This window comes from Cornus florida, unplaced genomic scaffold (genome assembly GCF_030987335.1).
Source record: "Cornus florida cultivar Cherokee Brave unplaced genomic scaffold, ASM3098733v1 CherokeeBrave_3.0.0_Hap2_Chr03, whole genome shotgun sequence".
In the NCBI taxonomy this organism is placed as follows: domain Eukaryota; kingdom Viridiplantae; phylum Streptophyta; class Magnoliopsida; order Cornales; family Cornaceae; genus Cornus; species Cornus florida.
The window spans coordinates 71611778-71633235 of NW_026775573.1; the positions used below are offsets into that span (position 1 = coordinate 71611778).

The 21458-nt window shown below is 34.9% G+C and overlaps 2 protein-coding genes across 2 annotated transcripts; one reads left to right on the forward strand and one right to left on the reverse strand.

Annotated features, from left to right (window-relative positions):
* The first annotated feature begins 6134 nt into the window (after positions 1–6134).
* Positions 6135–6725, forward strand: LOC132298827 (uncharacterized). Its single transcript, XM_059795172.1, has one exon. The coding sequence runs from the start codon at positions 6178–6180 to the stop codon at positions 6553–6555; it is 378 nt and encodes a 125-aa protein (XP_059651155.1). The 5' UTR covers positions 6135–6177; the 3' UTR covers positions 6556–6725.
* A 7476-nt stretch (positions 6726–14201) lies between these two features.
* Positions 14202–21323, reverse strand: LOC132301729 (uncharacterized). The gene is made up of 11 exons (XM_059798958.1): positions 20958–21323; positions 19422–20696; positions 19045–19235; positions 18854–18912; positions 18525–18760; positions 18038–18377; positions 17814–17947; positions 17376–17673; positions 17188–17243; positions 16777–17064; positions 14202–14363 (listed from the first exon to the last, which is right to left on the reverse strand). The coding sequence occupies exons 1-11, from the start codon at positions 21321–21323 to the stop codon at positions 14202–14204; spliced, it is 3405 nt and encodes a 1134-aa protein (XP_059654941.1).
* Between the last annotated feature and the right edge of the window lie 135 nt (positions 21324–21458).

Genomic DNA, 21458 nt, shown 5'->3' on the forward strand with positions numbered 1-21458 from the left:
TTGACTGATAACCCTTTTTTTATAGAAACATTTATAGTAGTGTCTTATTGTGAAACCTCTTCTTACCCCTAACAAATTGTTTGGATCGGTGGTTTGTTACCTCCACTACGTTTTAGCCCCTTTTGGCTTGTATGTCGGCTGAACTTTCTAGGTTTATTATTCCGTACGCATACTAATCAAAAAAATTGTTTGCATATATCAATATAATTAAAAAAAAAATGTGTTTGTATGTATTAATATAAATATGACCATATTGTTATACATATATATATATATATATATGTGGGGACCACAATAAAGTTACTCATCAACCACTATAAAGTTAGTCATCAATGATAAACCAATTCAGCGTGAGAAGGAAGATTGCAAGAGTAGCTTACAGTGGACGCCTCGGTTTAAGCCCATAAATAGGCATGTATGTAACTCATTTGTATTGATCTAAAAACAATGAGCAGCTATTTCATTCTCTCTCTCTCTCTCTCTCTCTCTATCTATTAAAGTTTCATTACATTTCTATAATAAATATTACTATATATATATATATATATATATAAATATATACACACATATATTTATTATACGTTATCAGTGCGAGCTCCATCCATCTCAGATTTGAAGAAAAAGTTTTCTCTCCCTCTTTCTATCCCAACTATATATCTATTTTGTGATATTAGTTTTGATAGATTGTTGGGTTGGTTTGCTTTATCAAAGAAAATAATATTTCTGACTCCAAAGGGTAAGAAAATTTTAATTATAGATTAGTGTTCATAAAATAAATTTGTTCACTTAAATGATATATGTGCTTACATTATGATCGGTCTTACCACATTTATTATTTAATGTTTTATGGCTGGTTTTACCTCCTTTATTGTTTAATAATTTATTTACTATGGCTAGATTTATCATCTTTATTATTTAAATAATTTATATTATGTTATTATTTTATTTAATGTCATTTTATTTTATATACTATGCTAAATTATATTTTTATATTGTTGTTACATCTAGTTATTCTGAAAATGTCAAATTTGATAAAACTGGAATTCGTGGCCCTGGATATTTCTGGCAAAAATTATTTATCTTGGATTCTGGATGCTTAGATCCATTTGGATGCCATGGGCCTTGGAGACACAATCAAAGAAAAAAAATGATGCATTATTACAAGATAAAGCAAATGCCATGATTTTCCTTCGGCGCCATATTAGTGAGGAACTGAAAACTGAATACCTCACTGAAAGAGATCCACTTTGTTTGCGGAATAATTTGAAAGAAAGATATGATCATAAAAAAACAGTTATCCTCCCAAAGGCCAGGGTTGATTGGTTGCAACTGAGGTTGCAAGATTTTAAAACTGTAGCTGAATATAACTCTGCTCTATTCAAAATCAGCTCTACATTGAAATTATGTGGTGATACTGTTACTGATGAACTTTTGCTAGAAAAAACATTCACCACTTTTCACGCCTCGAATGTACTCTTGCAACAACAATATCGAGAGCGTAGATTTAAAAAATATTCAGAGGTGATATCATGTTTGCTTGTGGCAGAGCAAAATAATGAGCTTTTTGTTAAGAAACCACCAGTCCCGTCCAATTGGATCGACATCGATCCCTTAAACATATGTTGCCTCATCCCGTGGTCGTGGACGCGGACGTAGACATGGTCGTGGTGGTAGAAATGAATATGGTCGTGGTAAAAATAACTACCATAATAATGAATATGGTCGTGGTAGAAATCATTCTTATTATCATGAAGGATATCAATCCTCACATTTTCGCAATCAGAGATCCACACCATATCCTCAAAGGAAAGATCATAAGTAAAAGGGAAGGATGTGGCTCAACCTTTTAAGGCTCATGATAATACTTGTTACTGATATGGAATGACGGGGCATTGGCAAAGCATTTGTCGTACACCTAAGCATCTGACTGACCTTTACCAAGCCTCAATAAAAGAAAAAGGGAAACAAAAGGAAATGAATTTCCTTGATTATGATGAGCCAGTTGACACCACAACTCTGGAAATGAATTTCATTAATCATGATGAGTCAGTTAACATCACAAATCTGGATGTATCAGATTTTTGTGAGGACCGTGATGGAAGAATAGACTTTCTAATTGGTGATGGAAGTGTCTACACCAATTAATCTTACTTTATTTTCATATTCTGTCTACTATGTTTTTATTTTCCTTGTATTAAAGTTTTTATCTTCTAGTTTGTATTAAAGTTTATTTTGTTATAAAAGTTTCTTTTCTGATAAAGAAATTTGCATGAATAGGAATGGATCTAACTAGTTCCAAAATAAATGGTGAAGATATATGTTTTGCAGATAGTGGAACGACACACATAATCTTTCGAGATCAAAAATATTTTTCCCACTTAATTCTGATAGACGTCAGTGTCAGTACTATATCAGGTCTCACCGACTTGATTGAAGGCTCTGGACGAGCCTACATCATTTTACTATATGGAACAAGATTACAAAACAATGATGCCTTATATTCTACAAGATCCCGGAGAAATTTGTTAAGTTTTAAAGATTTGCATCGTAATGGGTATCATATTGAGACCGCAAATGAAAGAAATGTGGAATATCTCTACATTACTTCCATTACCTCAGGCAAGAAGCTGATATTAGAAAAACTCTCTGTTTTCTATTCTGGGTTATACTATACAACCATTAGGACAATTGAGTCAAATGCTGTGATTCATAAAATATCTTGTGACCCAAACCTTTTTATGCTTTGGCATGATCGATTTGGTCACCCAAGGAGTACAATGATGCGTCGAATTATTGAAAATTCGCATGGACACCCACTAAAGGATCAAAAAATCATCTTGCCAAATAATCATTTATGCACCGCCTGCTCACAAGGTAAGTTGATTATCAGACCATCCCCTTCAAAAGTCATTGTTGAGTCTCCTCCATTTTTACAACGAATTCATGGGGATATGTGGGCCAATTTATCCACCTTTTGGACCATTTCGTTATTTTATGGTCTTAATTGATGCCTCAACATGATGGTCACATGTTTGTTTACTTTATACTCGTAATGTTGCATTTGCTAGACTCCTTGCTCAAATCATCAAATTACGGGTACACTTTCCTGATTACCTAATTAAGACAATTCGTCTTGATAATGCCGCTGAATTTTTTTCTCAAGCTTTTGATGATTATTGCATGTCAGTTGGAATTAATGTTGAACACCCTGTTGCACACACTCATACTCAAAATGGTATGGTTGAATTTTTTATTAAAAGACTTCAGTTAATTGGTCGTCCTTTACTTATGCGAACAAAATTACTTGTTTCTGCCTGGGGTCATGCCATATTACATGCTGCATCATTAGTTCGTATACGACCAACTGCTTATCATAAGTACTCATCATTGCAACTTGTTTTTGGTCAACAATCAAATATCTCCCACATACGAGTTTTTGGTTGTGCTGTATATATTCCAATTGTACCACCCCAACGCACTAAAATGGGTCCTCAACGTAGACTTGGAATTTATGTTGATTTTGATTCTCCATCGATTATTAGATATCTTGAACTCCTGACAGGTGATGTCTTTAAAGTACGATTTGCTGACTGTCATTTCGATGAGAGTGTTTTCCTACCATTAGGGGGAGAAAAGGCATAGCAGCAACGTGATCTTACTTGGAATGCCTTGGAATTGTCTCATTTTGATACTCGTACAAATCAATGTGAACGAGAAGTTCAGAGGATCATTCACTTACAAAATGTTGCAAATCAATTACCTGATGTATTTACTGATACAAAGCAAGCGATAAAATCACATATACCAGCTGCAAATATTCCAGCTTGAATTGCTGTGCCTAAGGGTCCTTCTGTTACTAATGCAGTAAATATATCTAAAACACGCCTGAAGTGTGACAGACCAGTTGGTGCAAAAGATATTGCTCCTCGTAAGAGAAAATCACAAAGAAAAGCTGGCACTCCTGAAGAGACCACAAAAGGAGTAACAGATATTATTGATCAATTTGAGATAATAGCCTTTGATAAGGTAGAGGCTCTTAATGAGTCTCAGGTACCTAAAAATGATGAAATAATAAATATTGATGAGGCAAAAGCAACAAATGATGATATGGCCCTTGATGAGGCACATGCCCTTAATGAGGCAAAGGTACCTGAAAATGATGAGATCACATTAAATTATGAAACGAGATGGAATAGAAATGAAATTGTTGTCACAACATATTCTCATATCTCGTTGCTCTTGATATTGATAATGAGGATCCGGAACCTCAAAACGTTGAAGAATGTCGACGAAAAAATGATTGGTCAAAATGGAAAGAAACGATACAATCAGAGCTAAATTCATTAGCTAAACGTGAAATATTTGGACCCGTAGTCCAGACACCTGAGGGTGTTAATCCTGTTGGGTACAAATGGGTGTTTGTACGAAAGCGTAATGAGAAAAATGAAATCGTGAGATACAAAGCTCGACTAGTAGCTCAAGGTTTCTCACAGAGACCTGGTATTGATTACGAGGAAACATACTCCCCTGTGATTGATGCACCCGCTTTTAGATTCATAATACATTTGGCAGTCACAGAAAGATTACTTATGCATCTAATGGACGTGGTTACAGCATATTTATATGGATCACTAGATAGTGATATTTATATGAAAATTCCAGAAGGATTTAAAATGTTTGAAACAAAACCACGTAATATATACTCGATAAAATTACAACGATCCTTGTATGGATTGAAGCAATCTGGATGAATGTGGTATAATCGCCTTAGCGATTACTTACTCAAAGAAGGGTATGTGAACAGTCATATTTGTCCATGCATTTTTATTAACAAATCAGAATCTGGTTTTGTTATTGTTGCAGTATATGTTGATGATCTGAACCTCGTGGGAACATGAACTCTAGAAAAAAGGTGATATTGATATTCAGAAGATACGTTCATGTGAAAATCTAGCAGATCTTTTTACTAAAATGCTTCCAACTACAACATTCAAGAAGCTGGTGCACAATATTGAAATGTGTCAACTAAAGGATCTTCAGGGTTAAACTAATGAGGGGGAGCAATTGATCAAAGAGGTATTGGCATGCTGTACTCTTTTTCCTTCGTTCAGGTTTTATCCCACTGGGTTTTCTTGACAAGGTTTTAATGAGGCAGTCATAATACATGCAATACCATTTTCAGATACACAAGAATATTGTACTCTTTTCCCTTCGCTAGGGTTTTGTCCCACTGAATTTTACTTAGCAAGGTTTTAACGAGGTATATTCTTAATGTAATATTGTGGACCCCAAAAAGGAGTGTTATATATATTTATATATATTTGGGGACCACAATAAAGTTACTCATCAACCACAATAAAGTTAGTCATCAATGATGAAACCAATTCAGCGAAGGAAGATAACAAGAGTAGCTTACAGTGGACGCCTCAGTTTAAGCCTATAAATAGGCATGTATGTAACTCATTTGTATTGATCTAAAAACAATGAGCAGCTATTTCATTCTCCATCTTTTACGTTCTCTCTCTCTCTCTCTCTCTCTCTCTATTAAAGTTTCATTAAATTTCTATAATAAATATATCTTATTTTATGTTAGTAGTATTTGATCTGGCTCAGACCAGCCATTTCCTCAAACGTAATTGAGCAACATGACCAAACAATAGTCATCAGCAACTGTCAAAGCGATGACGTCATGCTGCTGATGTCAGAGACGGCACGGTGGGTTATTCCTGCGACACAAGAGAAGTAACATGTATCAATATATTTAAAAGAAGTTGGGACAAGAGTTCATAAAAAGTGATCTTATTTTATATTAGTAGTATGTGATCCGGCTCAGATGCCTCGGATATTTTGTGGTGACACAATAATCTACACCAACCATTTCGTGAAACACAATTAAGCAACATGACCAAACAATAGTCATCAGCAACTGTCAAAGCGATGGCGTCATGCTGTTGACGTCAGTTCTCCAACGTCACTTTGAAGAAACTTATACCAAACACGGACATTAGTAGTGGCCAAAGAACAAACGTGTCATCCTCCGCTTGGACCGTGGCATTTAAGTCTTTTCACATGGGTGGGCAGGGAAATCTCTCTAATTATAAATTCCCAGCCCCACGAAGGAATTTGCAGACGCCACACATTGACGTAATGTGATTGGTGACATTCTCTTACCAAACAATGGAAAATGAGAGGAGTGAGAAAAATGGTTCTCACCAAGAAGAAGAAGAAGAAGAAGAAGGAGGAGATGATGAGAAGATGGAAAAGTTTTTCGCTTTGATCAGAAACTTTCGAGAAGCACGTAATATTCGAAGAAGCCAATTGAGCGAATCTTCGTCGAAGGAAGAAGGGAGGGAGATGAAGAAGAAGAGGAAATCAGGCAATGATCAGAACAAGTCGAGTTGGATTCCGTCGTTCGAATGGGAAGATTTCACGGCCGATACATCAGAGTTCAGAAAGACTCCACCTGTACCTGTAATTTGTAAAAAGAAAAGGGACAAGAAAGAATCAAATGATGATGATGATGAGAGTGGCTTAGACCTCAAGCTCACACTCTAATTTTTTAGTTGCACCCAATTGATCAAAACCAAACAGAAGGAAATTGGGTTGTTTTGAATCATGATTTATTCATCCTTTAATCTTTTGTCAACTTGATTCTTTATTATTATTATTATTATATTTTTAATTTGTGTGGATGAATCTTTCTAATATGGAAATCCGGAATTAAATTGAATCAGTCCACAATCTCAGCTTCAGTTACAAATTCAATATCATGTATACATATATAAAAAATAAAAATAAAAATAAACAAAAATTCACAAAAGAATCAGTTCACTCCGTAAATAGATATTTAACTCAACATAATGATAGCCATTTTATCCAACATAAACAATTAGAATATATTGGTCTAAATGATAGGAGAGAGAAGGAAATGATTTGTGAGTTTCGGTTTTGTATTTAAACAAGTGGAAATTTTTTTCAATAATAATTATATATGCATTATTACGAGGAACGTGCTATTTTATTTTTATTTTTTTGGAATTATGTTGAAATTGGTTAATTGAAGATACAATAATTTACAATATTTACTTGTGTATTTTTATTTTGGAATTAATGGAGGTGATTTAACGAGACTTTATTAGACTTTTTATTTAAAAAAATAAAAAAATATTTAGAAATTAGGAGAGGCTTACACTTTTAGAATAGTTATGCCCTCTCGAAACCCCCCCACCTTGCGCGAATCTACCTGCGAGACCATGGATGGTTCTTCACCTACACACCCTCTACCTGTCCAACCTTCCCCCAGCCCTATCTGTGACCACCCCAATGACCTTATTCACGCTCCTCACCCCATTAATGGGGCTGTAGATCGATAGCCTTGACATGGATTGTTCACCCCATGTTAATGCATTAGAGCCACTGCTGTTTGATGACAAAAGGAATCTTGATCTAGCCAAGCAAATGATTTCTGAGGCTCCATCAAGATATCTTGCTGATGCTGGGAAGGAACTTGACCAAGCTAGGGAGAAGATTGCTAGCTTAGAATCTTCAGTACTTAACAAGCTAATATCCAGAGGGGTAAAGGCAGATCAAGAGGTGGACCTAACAGAGGCTTTGGGAGATCCAGTTATGGATACAACAGCTATCACCATGGAGAACCAAGTCATGCGCCTAGTGAGCCAGGGCAATACATAAATCAGTCTAGATCCAGGGCTGTAACCAACCACTTTTCTGTGAAAGCTAGCCTACCTGCTAATCAAAGTTCTTCTAAGTTTCACCAAAATGGCAAGTCCAACTCTTCAAGCATCATTCTGTAGGTTGATAAGAACATAGATTTAGGATCTGGCCAAATAACTACTAGACATCCTAGCTGGGCTGCGATTACTGTTGGGCCACATGATCACTCTTCCAAGATGGAATTTGAGTACATTCCACCTCCTCCATCCAATGGTAAACTTATCCTGATTGAACCTCCTGGTGAGGTTGCAGAGGAAGGTGCTGAGGAATGGAAGACTTGTCTTGTTAGATATTTTATCCAAAAGAAGCTACCCTTCTCTTTTGTCAAAGATTCAGTTTCAAAGATATGGAGCAATAAAGGTCTAAAAGAAGTACTGGCTGATGATAAGGGTTTCTTTATGTTCAAATTCCTAATAGAAATGGAATGTAATAACATCATTGCCAATGGACCTTGTATGGTGATGGGAAGACCTATGTTCTTTAAAAAATGGCATAAGGGCATAGAAATTAATAAGGATTCTTGTAGATTTATACCTCTCTAGGTTAGATTCTATAATATCCCTTTTGAGTACTGGACAACTAAGGGGCTCAGTCATGTTATTAATGCAGTGCGAAAACCTCTCTTTGCTGATAGGCTCACTTAAAGTAAGACAAGACTGAGTTATGCTAGATTGTGTGTTGAAGTGGATGCCACCAAACCATTTGTTGAAGCATTCCAGCTCAAGGTAGCCAATGGGAGTTATTTTGATATCAAGGCTTAATTCTAGTGGAAACCTATGGTGTGTTCTTCTTGCTACTATTTTGGTCACCTAATAACTACATGCCCTACAAAGCAGAGCTTAAGCAAGCTAACCAAGGAGACCTCCAACTAGGGGAATGAATGGACAACTGTCCAAAGGAACACTCAATCAGCTGCATTGTTGGGTGGTGGCCATGAGGATCACTCTGATGTTGCTGCTGTTGTGGTTAATAGTGATGTCAATGGTTTTAAACCTATACAACAAATTGTGTCCAATCATGAACAAGGGCATAATGATCAAGAATTGACCACACAGGAGGTGCCCAGGTCAGAGGTACTTGAGGTCATTGAAGACATACCTGATAATAGGCTGAGGAATGAAGGAAGTTTGGTTTATGAGATACCTGAGGTACTCCTTATGGAGAATGTAAAACCTTCTGTTACCCCTAGTAGTTCCACTTCTACTTGCTCCTCAAGTTCTAACCAACTTAATGGCAAGGAGGATACTGTGGTTTCACAGCAAAAGGCTAAGAAGAAGAAGAAGAAGAAGAAGAAGAAGAAGGGAGGTGAATGCCCTATCTTACCTGTCTCAGCTTTTCTAGGGGTAGTACTTAAAACCCTGTCCTAATGATCCTAGCAGCTTGGAACATCAGGGGTCTCAATTTCCCAGACAAAAAAAGGAAATAAAATAACTCATTGCTAACTCCAACTTGCAATTTATTGCTATTAAAGAAACTAAGGTCCAAGAATCTATTGTAGGGGAGATCCACAGATACATTGCTCCTTCTTGGCACCTACTTCGCAACTATCCCTCTTCAAATCTAGGTAGAATCTTGGTCCTCTTTGATCCCACAAAGCTTAAAGTCCAGATGTTATCCTCTAATGCTCAAGCAATCCATTGCAGCATTACTACCATTGAAAACCATAACCATTTCTTTGTTTTTGTCATCTATGCATTTAATACTACTGTGTAGATGAATTCTTTGTAGAATGACATAAAATCTCAAGCTATGAGCTTCTCTCCCTCTCCTTGGGTCCTTTGTGTTGATTTCAACATTATTAGGCATCCATATGAGAATGCCGGAGGCTTTAGAAAGTGGAACTCAGGGATCACTGATATTAATAATTGTATTTTTGATGCTGAATTGTATGAGATGAGATATAGTGGTATTTATTTTACATGGACTAACATGACTCCTGGAAATACTAATATCTCAGGGAAACTTGATAAAGTCTTGGTGAATAACAGTTGGTTGTCCAAACTTTCTTTATCCAGCTGTGAGTTTCTTCATTATGGGATCTCTGATCACTCCCCAATGATTATTAATTTAGGAAGTGAACCTCTTAGGAAAAATATCCCTTTTAGATTCTTCAATTTCTTGGGAATTACAAGGATTTTTTGGCCACTGTGGCTTCTGTTTGGGAGCAAAATGTGCATGGTACTATAATGTCTCAGGTGGTTAGTAAGTTGAAGATACTTCAGATCAAGTTGAAAGCTTAAACAAGAAGGAATATAGTGAGATCTCTAAAAGAGTTATTGAGGCTAAGGATTACTAGGCTCAAACAAGGATTACTGCCCCAACTTTCTCTCCCACCTATCTCTAACTTTCTCTCTCTAACCCCTTTCGTCTTCTTCACTCTGTGCCTCCCTGCTCCCTTCCATGGGAGTGAGAAGATGATGGTTGCCTCCCACGACTGCAATAAACTCGGCATGTTTAAATAAGTGCGCTCCGTGGGTTTTTTTTTACGCCGTTTTTGTTTTGTTCGGCTAGATCTGTTCATGTTGAGTTCATTTTCGGATCACATGGGCGAATCTGTTGTTTTCTTCGACTAGATCTCTGGTCTAAGTCGGTTTTGGTTTTCTCCCGCCTAGATTTGATCTTTTTCTCCTTGATTTGATCTTGTGCGTGGTTTCTTGGGTGTCTGAGCGCCTTGTGGCTGTAACTTTGGAGCTGTTGCCTTGATGATGGTCTGACCTTTGGGTCACTCCAGTTTATTGTGTTTTTCCTATGGTGGTGCCGTTGTAGAGTTTAAGGTTCTGTTTTCTCCACAGATCTGGAACATGTTCTTCATTTTATTACTTTGCTTTATGATTTGTATATCTTTTCTGACTTGACTTTTTGTCTCTATACTGCCGTTGGCTTGGCCTTTATGCCTTTAAAATGATATATGATATTGTTTTTATGCTAAAAAAAAAAAGAAGAAGTTGTTACCTCCACTACTACGTTGTAGCCCTTTGGGCTTCTTTGGCGGCTTACCTCCACTACGTTGCATATCTCAATATAATTAAAAGAAATTGTTTGTATGTATCAATATAACCATATATTGGGACAAGAGTTCATAAAAAATGATCTTATTTTATGTTAGTAGTATCAGGGGTGGAAGGTTGGGGGGCACAAAATTATAAGCAACACTAGAACTTTTGGGAAAAAAAAATATATATTACGTAGGCTTTTACTATTTATTATATTCATACAAAAATATATCTATCTAAACTTTTGCCAATTTATTTTAATAAAAAAACTAGTTATTTAAATTAAGCTTTTTATCAAACTTTTTGAACAAACACAAATAAGATTTATGCCAAAATTATAAAAAAAATTAATTAAACAATTAGATTTTAATTTATAAAAAAAATAAAAAATTCATGTAATACTTGCACAAATTAATAATCATTACATAATATATCAATAAAAATTATAACTATGATAAAAAAAAAAAAAAAACACAAACAAATTAATAAAATAAGAATTTAGATTTTTCAATGAACGATTTTTGTTGATATTCAAAACTTCAAATGAAATTTTTGTTCTAAATTTTGTAAAAATTAATTTTTTTATAAAATTCTTATAAAAGCATTCCAATTAAAAAAAAAAAAAAAAGTAATTGTAAAGAATCATGTATGAGATGAAATTTTAGGATAATAAGGTTATGGAAAGAATCGTGATTGAGTTGAAAGAATTTTAAGATAGTCACAGTATGAAAAAAAACTGTGTTTAAGTTAAAATTTTAAGATAGTTACATTAAATTTGAGGAGTGCTAATTACAGTCACGTAAGCCACTGTCCATTCACAGTTACGATTGGTTAGTTTTAAATGCATTAACTACTTTAACTTTTTATTTTTATGGGATTCTACTAACATTACTTTTTAGATAAAAATACCCTTTTAAATTATGACTTTCTTTTTTATTTCTTTTTTTAATCGATTTATATGGAGATGTGTGCGTATATATGTATAATAATAATAATAATAATAATAATAATAATAATAATTGTAACTAATGTGCTGTGAATGGATGCTGAAAAAGGAAAAAAAAAAAAAAAAATTAGATAGGATAATCCATTCACAAGAAATGGATTCTAACAAAAAAATACAAAATTAGTTTTATATATGTATATATTTCTTTTTTTGGTGAATGAATTATTTCCTTTCATTTTATTTCATTTTTTTTTTTTTCTTAAAATCCATTTATAGAAGGACAGTTGTAAAAATAAAAAATAAAAACAAAAAGAAACATAAATACATATATAGGAAAAAACAAAAAAGAAGAAATATATAATCGATTTTTTTTTTCCCTACCTTTCTTTTTATTCATTTTGGATTTTTTTTCTCTTGTGAATGAATTATCTTATCTAGGTACTCTGAAAAAGGAAAAAAAATATAAATAGGATAATTCATTTACAAGAGAAAAAAATCCAAAAAGAATAAAAAGAAAGGTAAAAAAAAAAAAAAAAAAAAAAAAAATTGATTATATATTTCTTCTTTTTTTTTTTTTTTTTTCCTATATATATATATATATATATGTTTCTTTTTGTTTTTATTTTTTATTTTTACAACTATCCTTCTATAAATGGATTTTAAGAAAAAAAATGAAAAAAAAGAAAAGTAAATAATTCATTTACCAAAAAATATATATATACATATATAAAACTAATTTTGTATATATCTATTTTAAATCTCAGAATCTATCTTGTTCTTTTTTCTTCCTTTTTTTTAGATTTTATTTTATTTTATTATTATTTTTTTTTCACCATCTATTCACAGCACATTAGTTATAATAATAATAATAATAATAATAATTATATATATATATATATATATGGACACATTTTCATATGAATAGACATAATTTAAAAAGATATTTTTGTCTAAAAAATAATATTGATAGAGTTTCATAAAAATAAAAAATTAAAATAATAAATACATTTAAAACTAACAAATTCTAACTACAATTGTGAATGGCCAATCCCGATTACAATTAGCACCTCTTACATTTTTATATGAGTATTTGATCTGGCTGTGATGCCTCAGATATTTTGTGCTGACACAATAATCTACCCAACCATTTCCGCAAACATAATTAAGCAACATGACCAACAATTGTCATCAGCAACTGTCAAAGCGATGACGTCATGCTTTTGACGTCAGTTCTCCAACGTCTCTTTGAACAATAATGCCAAAGACCGACATCAGTAATGGCCAAAGAATAAACGTGTCATCCTTACCGTGGACCGGGGCATTTAAGTCTTTTCACATGAGCGGACTGGGAAATCTTTCTAATTCTCCGTATAAATTCCCATCCCCTCCCGACTAAGGAATTTGAAGACGCCACACATTGACGTATTGTGATTGGTGACATTCTTTTTTATTCAATTCTGTACAACCAAACAATGGAAAGTGAGAGGAATGAGAAAAATGGTTTTCACCAAGAAGAAGAAGAAGGAGGAGGAGGAGATGATGAGAAGATGGAAAAGTTTTTCGCTCTGATCAGAAACTTTCGAGAAGCACGTAATATTCGAAGAAGCCAATTGAGCGAATCGTCGTCGGAGGAAGAGGGGAGGGAGATGAAGAAGAAGAGGAAATCAGGCGATGATCAGAACAAATCGAGTTGGATTCCGTCGTTCGAATGGGAAGATTTCACGGCCGATACAACGGAGTTCAGAAAGACTCCACCTGTACCTGTAATTTGTAAAAAGAAAAGGGACAAGAAAGAATCAAATGATGATGATGAGAGTGGCTTAGACCTCAAGCTCACACTCTAATTTTTTAGTTGCACCCAATTGATCAAAACCAAACAGAAGGAAATTTGGTTGATTTGAATCATGATTTATTCATCCTTTAATCTCCTGTCATCTGGATTCTGTTTTTTTGTTTTTTTATTATTATTATATTTTTAATTTGTGTGGATGAATCTTTCAAATATGGAAATCCGGAATCAAATTGAACCAGTCCTTAATCTCAGCTTCAGTTACAAATTCAACATCATGTATACATATACAAAAAATTACAAATTAAAAATATACAAAAAATTACAAATTAAAACAAAAATTCACAAAAGAATCAATTCACTCCGTAAATAGATAATTTAACTCAATATAATAAGGGTTAAGGGCATTAAGCCCTCTTCAACTTTCTTCTCTTTCTCACAAAACCCCCCCCCCCCCACCCAAAACTATGACAATGACATTTAACTCCCTAAAAAAAACCCCCCCTAAACTATGACAATGACATTTAACTCCCTAAACTATTCTATTTGTTGCAAATGGTAACTCTACGTGAGGGGTAAAAAAAAATTAAAATGACAAAATTAGCCCTCATGACCCAATTAAGAGATAAATGTAAAACCCTTACCCTCGCTGGAGTAAAGTCTCCCTTAAGCTGAGTTGATCCTGGCCGGCGAAGATGTGTTCGATCGCCGAGCTGCAGCGCGGACCAACGGTAGAGACTCAAATTTCAGCCGTCTTTGAAGGTTTTTGCCTGCTAAATGCAATCCAATAACCCACAAACCAAAACCACCCCTCAACCCTCCGACGACGACGACTTTGACGGTAATCAGAAACCAAAAAACCCTCTTTAAGAAATTCAAGAAATTTCACAATACACCTCTCCTAAAAACAGAAAAAAGGTGGATCATTTCAATCTATAATCAATTTCTCCCATATATATATATATACACACACAACGATGAGTACACAGTGAGGGATAGAGTTGGGATGCGAAGATGAGTACACAGCGAGGGATGCGACACACATTGAGGGATAGAGTTGGGATGTGACACACATAGGGGAAAGAGAAAGCTGTACTCTGTGATGCCCAATTCACGTCGACCATGCTCCGGGAGCACATCGCTAGTAGCTGTAGTGTGATTAATTTCTGAGCGATCGCATAAAGTGATCCAATGACACACCTCAACCCAATTTACACTATTTAATAAATTGAACAAATTGGAATGTATCTAACCATCTGCATTAACCTCATTCAACATGACATCATCATACATCAGTGTACCTGCTTAACAATTTACAATTTAAACAAAATATAGGCCTGTTATGCAATTTTTGACAAACTAAATCGTTAACAACAAGTTACACCATTAAATTCTACTACAATATTTACATCTTAAACAAAAGACGTTTTATTGTTCCTTTCCCCATTCCCAATCAAGATTCTAGACCTGGTAGTAGCAACCCAACCTGATACCCGAAAAATGTCGATATGGAAGGAATGAGCTTAAAGCTCAGTGAATGCAACACTACTACATCAGAGTAATATAAACAAATATTATCTGATAACTTCAATTAAACTTCATTAATATATTACAGGCATTAAAGTATAGTACTCTCCTTCTAGGCCAGAGTATGGACCTTATTTAAATATAATACTCACTTTCTTGGTCAGAGTATGGACCTTATTTAATGTAGTACTCTCTTTCCAGGCCAGAGTGTGGACCTTATATAATATATTACTCTCCTTCCAGGCCAGAGTATGGACCTTATATAATATAATCAAATTATATATATTGATCTTCAATTCACATAAACAGCTTCAATACCTCAATTTAATCACATCCAAGTATAAACTTCTAGTGAGTACACTCACCTTGGCAACTTTTCAGTTTATTTATTTGTCCTGCAGTCCTGTTGATGTCGTCTTTTCCGTCTCCTTGCCTGAACAATATTATAATCATGTTATATTTATTTCTACATAAAATTAAATACTACGTATCCCCTCCAAAATAAATCTTAAATCCTCCATAATTGTAGTCACAATTTTCTAATCATAATAATTAGATTAAATCTCACCCAATGGACTTGAATCCCACTATAATTGTATTAATTCACGCAAGATCACAATTGGGGAAATTAATTAAAAGTAGAATAAATGAAATATTACTAAAATTTAAATAAATAACTTCCATTATAGAACCAAAAATACCAATTTTCTTACCTCACTGCTTCCGTACAACAACCCACCAGCCTTATTCTTTTCCTTTCTCCCTTTTCTCTCTTCCTTTCTCACTATTTTCCCCTCTCTATTCTCTTCGCTGGTCCGGCTTAGAATTCTCTAAGCCCACTATTTTATCTGTTATATCTAGACTTTGTTGTTATCTACTGAAAATCGAGAAACAAGTGATGCATAGGATATAAGGCATTGTGTTATAAATTGTTTTCTAACTGTTTATCTCAATAATTTATTATATCTCACAACAAAATGGTAGACCATACTATTCCCATTCAGTGTACACCCCTACCACTCATATGGTGACACATCTACGAGCACGTGTCACTTTGCTGGTCACTTGTATTCATTTTTTCGTGACTCATGTATGTTGATTACTAACAGCTTCCAAATGAAGCTTGTAGAATTTAGTATATCTATACTTACATATCTGTAGGTGTAGGTTTGATGTGTATATAACTTATTCCAGTAGTTTCCAACTTGTTCCAGCAGTTTCGCATACAAAAATATATATTCTATACTTGGTCAAACTACAAAGCTTATGTGATAAGCTTTAAATAACTTTAATTTATATTTATAATTATATATATATTAAAGTTATTATATATATATATATATATATATATATATATTTCAAACCATCACACCACTTCATTATTCACTAACTTCAGCACAACGCTTGATCCTAGCATACAAACCCATTTCATGGTATTCCACTAACACAAATATATCACTCTTTTCACTCATATCAGTTGTATAATTAATATTATTTCCAATTGGACTATAATTAGTAAGCTTCATACAAAATCTAACATTCACAAAATAAACTATTCCATATAATATTCATATATAAATCATGATAAACAAAAATTAAATTATGCTAACCAAATTAATTTTTGTTTTGTATCGGGGTATTACAATTCTTCCCCCTTTTAATTAATTTCGTCCTCGAAATTAAAATGCATGAAACATACCAAATAAGTGAGGATATTGCATTCTTATAGTTTCCTCGCTTTCCTAAGTCACTTCTTCAACCGTGTGACTCCTTCGCAAAACTTTTACCAGGGATATAGTTTTATTCCGTAGCACTTGTTCACGGCAATCCAAAATCTGTACCGGTTCCTCTACATAAGTTAAATCCTCCTTCAACTCTATCAGTTCCGCAACTAAAACATGAGATGGATCCGATATATACTTCCGAAGCATAGACACATGGAAAACATCATGTAATCTTGATAATTCTCCTGGTAATTCCAACCGATACGCCACTGCTCCTATCCGTTCCAGAATTTTGTACAGTCCAATGTACCTGGAACTTAATTTACCCTTCTTTCCAAACCTCATAATCCCCTTCCAACGAGAAATACGAAGAAAAACAAAATCATCAACTTCAAACTCCAAATCCCTTCTTTTTCGTACATCCACATAACTTTTCTGTCTATCCTATGCTACTTTCATACGCTGCAGAATTACCTTCACTTTTTCTGTTGTAAGTTCAATCAATTCTGGACCCAATAACTTTCTTTCACCTGCTTCACCCCAACACAATGGAGTTCTACATTTTCTCCCATATAATGCTTCATACGGTGCCATCCCAATAGTAGACTGATAACTATTGTTTTAAGCAAATTTAATTAACGGTAAATAATCATCCCAACTACCTTTGAAATCCAGCACACAGGCTCTCAACATATCTTCCAAAATCTGAATAGTTCGTTCTGACTGCCCGTCTGTCTGCGGGTGAAAAGCTGTACTGAACTTCAAAGAAGTTTTCATGGCTTCATGCAAACTATACCAAAATCTAGAAGTGAACTTCGAATCCCTATCACAAACAATAGAAACTGGAGCCCCATGCAAACATATGATCTTATCAACATACAAATGAGCATATTCCTTTGTAGAATAAGTAGTTTTCACTGTCAGAAAATGAGCTGATTTTGTCAATCTATCAACTATCACCTAAAATCATGTCCCCGTTTTTATCTTAAAAGTCCCGTCACAAAATCCATGGTTACATACTCCCATTTCCACTGTGGAATCGGTAACGGCTGCAATAACCCCGCTGGTTTCTGATGTTCAGCTTTCACTCGTTGACATACCAAACACTTTGCCACAAATTCTACAATTTCTCGCTTCATATTGTTCCACCAGTAGAATTCCTTCAAATCTCTGTACATTTTACTACTTCCCAGATGCATAGCATATATAGAATTGTGGGCTTCATCTAAAATATCTTTCTTTAAAGAAACATCATTTGGAACACAAATTCAACTTTTAAAATACAAAGTCCCCTCGTCTCCAATTGTAAATTTAGTTTGCATACCTTCTCGAGCTTCCTTTCTTTTCTTATCCAAGAATACATCATGACTTTGCAACTCTTTAATTCGATCAAGTAACAAAGGTCTCACCGTAACATGTGCAAAGAATGCTCCTTTATTAGTAACTGTTAATTCAACTCCCATCAATCTCAACTCCATAATATTTTCCACCCGTGCACACTGTACACAAGATAATCTCCCTGAAGACTTCCTACTCAAAGCATCTGCTACTACATTGGCTTTTCCAGGGTGATGGTGACTATTACAATCATAATCTTTGATTAACTCCATCCAATGTCTCTGTCTCAAATTTAAGTCCTTCTGTGTAAACAAATACTTCAAACTCTGATGATCAGTGAATATTTCACAAATTTTACCATATAGATAATGTCTTCACAATTTTAAAGCAAAAACAATAGCAACTAACTACAAATCATGTGTAAGATAATTCAATTCATGATTCTTTGATTGTCTAGAGGCATATGCAATTACCTTGCCATTTTGCATCAAAACACATCCCAGACCCTGATGTGAAGCATCAGTATAAATCACAAAACCTTCACCACCACACAAAATAGTTAACATTGGAGCTGACGTTAACTTTTTCTTCAATTCTTCAAAACTTTTTTGGCATTCCTCACTCCACACAAACTTTACTTCCTTTCGGGTCAACTTTGTTAATGGCAATGCACTACTAGAAAACCCTTGGATGAACCTCCGGTAATAACCTGCTAATCCCAGAAAACTTCTGATTTATGTTACATTAGTAGGCCTTTCCCATTTCACCATTACTTCCACCTTTGACGGGTCAACATAAATACCATCCCCAGATACCATATGCCCCAGAAATATAACTTTATCAATCCAAAACTCACATTTGCTGAATTTAGCAAAAAGTTATTTCTCCCGTAAAATCTGTAACACAATTCTCAAATGTTTTTCATGTTCATCCACACTCCGAGAATATATCAAAATATTATCGATGAAGACAATAACAAATGAGTCAACATACGGATGAAATACTCGATTCATTAAATCCATAAACACCGCTGGAGCATTAGTTAACCCAAAAGGCATTACCAAAAACTCATAATGGCCATATCGAGTTCGAAAAGCAGTTTTAGAAATATCACTATCCTTTATCTTCAACTGGTGGTATCCTGACCTCAAGTCAATTTTAGAGAACACCTTTGCCCCTTGCAACTGATCAAACAGATCATCAATTCATGGTAATGGATACTTGTTTATGATGGTTACCTTATTTAACTGTCTATAGTCAATACACAACCGCATAGTTCCATCCTTCTTCTTAACAAATAACACCGGTGCACCCCACGGTGAAATGCTAGATTGAATGAAGCCCTTATCCAGTAAATCTTGCAATTATACTTTCAACTCTTTCAATTCTGTTAGTGCCATTCGATACAGAGCAATAGAAATCGGAGCTGTTCCCGGTACCAACTCAATGGTAAAATCTACCTCTCTGTCCACTGGCAACCCCGGTAAGTCGTCTGGAAACACATCTGTGAATTCCTGTACCACTGGTACATTTTCAAATGTCACCTCTTTATTTTCAGTATCAACCACATAGCCAAGTAACCCTGACACCCTTTCTTCAACAACTTTCTGGTTTGTATAACTGAGATGAGACAGTTTGGAATAACCTTTTCTTTCTCCGGTAAATCTGAATTTTGGCTCTCTTGGTATCTGAAATATAACTTTTTTCCGAAAACAATCTATTGATGCATGATACGCAGATAGCCAATTCATACCCAAAATGATATCAAAGTCTGGTATACCCAACGGTATCAAATTCACCTTTAACTGTCTATCCCCCATTTGTAATACACAATCCCGATATTCATTTGCAACCACCACCACTTCCCCCATTGGTGTAGAAATAAACAATTTATTATCTAGTGGTGAAAGTGGTCTACCCAAATGTATAGCAATAGATGATGCAACAAATGAATGGGTTGAGCCAGGATTAATAAGCACAGTAACATTTCTATTCAAAATAGAAAGTGTACCTGTCACCACTTCTGGAGTTGCTTGAGCATCCTGAAGTGTCATAGCAAAAACTCTTCCTTGGGCTTGTGAACCACTTATAGCTCTCCCACCTCCTTTTAACGAGCTCCCATGTGGAAAACCTTTACCAGAACCAGCAACACTACCCACTGAGGTCACTCTTGTCAACATAGGACAATCTCTCTTCCGATCGCCCCGCTGATGGCAATGATAACACTCTTTTGCTTTCAACACAGGACATTCTTTCTTCTGGTGACCTTCCCTTCCACACAGAAAACACCCCCTGCCAGTACCACGTCCTCCAAAGCTACCTTGTTGTACAGATTGTTGTTCAGAAAGCTCTTGATCTCTTCCACTACCTGATGTCTGCCCCTGAGATTCACTACCCCTTCCCCTTCCATACTGCGACCTTTGACTTTTCTGACTTGAAATTCCTTCACCTCCTCTTGATTGTGATGGCTCAGATCTATTTCTTTTGTATTGTTCCCTTCTTTCTTGCAATTCTTTCACATCCCTTTCTGCAATCATGGCTTTATTCACAAGTCTGTTGTAATCTATTTCCTCAAACACCGAAACTCTGGACTTAATAGCCGCCTCTAAACCATCCTGGAATTTTGTACATTTATCTTCTTCATTCTGTACAAACTTGGGTGCAAACCTCGATAAAGCTGTAAACTTAACTTCATAATCAACTACAGATATTCTATCTTATTTTAGGAGAATAAACTCCCGTTCCTTCTTTTTTCTGTAAATTGGAGGAAAATATTTCTCATAAAAAGCTTTAACAAATGGATTCCATAATATCACCTCTTTCTCTCCTGGAATGAGCAATAAATGTTTTGTCGTGTCCCACCAATAACTAGCTTCATTTTTTAACATAAATGTAGCTAAGTTTACCTTCTGGTCTTCTGCTGCACCGATCACTGCAAATATCGATTCCATTCTTCTTACCCACCCCTCTGCTTCTTCTGGTTTGGTAGTACCCGAAAATTCTGGGGGTGTTAACTTGATAAACCTCTCATAATCTGAGTCTTTCTTTCCTTTCTGTTGTCTTTCCAGCCTTTCTTGTATCATCATTTGACTTGCCATAAATTGTTTATTTTGTTCTGCCAAGTCTGTTATCATCTTCTCCATTTTCTGCATACCAGTTAAGTACTCCTGTTCTCTTCTCATACCACTCTGAATAGGTTGTTCCACTTCAGCCTCAACAGGAATATAAGAGGCTTCTTCCTCGATTCTATGATAACCACTTCCTCCTTCCATTACTTTTATCTGCAATGAATCTCAAATATAACAACATATATATATGATACATAATCACCACATATATTTGTTAGAATAAAATCAAGTCAAAGAAATGACTTTACTACACACTTCCTACTGCCACTGCCAGTCTAG

What these genes read in the sequence shown, in the direction of transcription:
- LOC132298827 (XM_059795172.1), top strand. Translation starts at nt 6,178, where the DNA reads ATGGAAAATGAGAGGAGTGAGAAAAATGGTTCTCACCAAGAAGAAGAA.
- LOC132301729 (XM_059798958.1), bottom strand. Translation starts at nt 21,323, where the DNA reads ATGGAAGGAGGAAGTGGTTATCATAGAATCGAGGAAGAAGCCTCTTAT. An exon ending in GTGCAGCAGAAGACCAGAAG is followed by an intron (nt 20,697 to 20,957) that starts GTAAACTTAGCT and finishes AAGTTTGTACAG; the next exon opens with AATGAAGAAGATAAATGTAC. An exon ending in GGAATAAAACTATATCCCTG is followed by an intron (nt 14,364 to 16,776) that starts GTAAAAGTTTTG and finishes TTCTGTTTTTAG; the next exon opens with GAGAGGTGTATTGTGAAATT.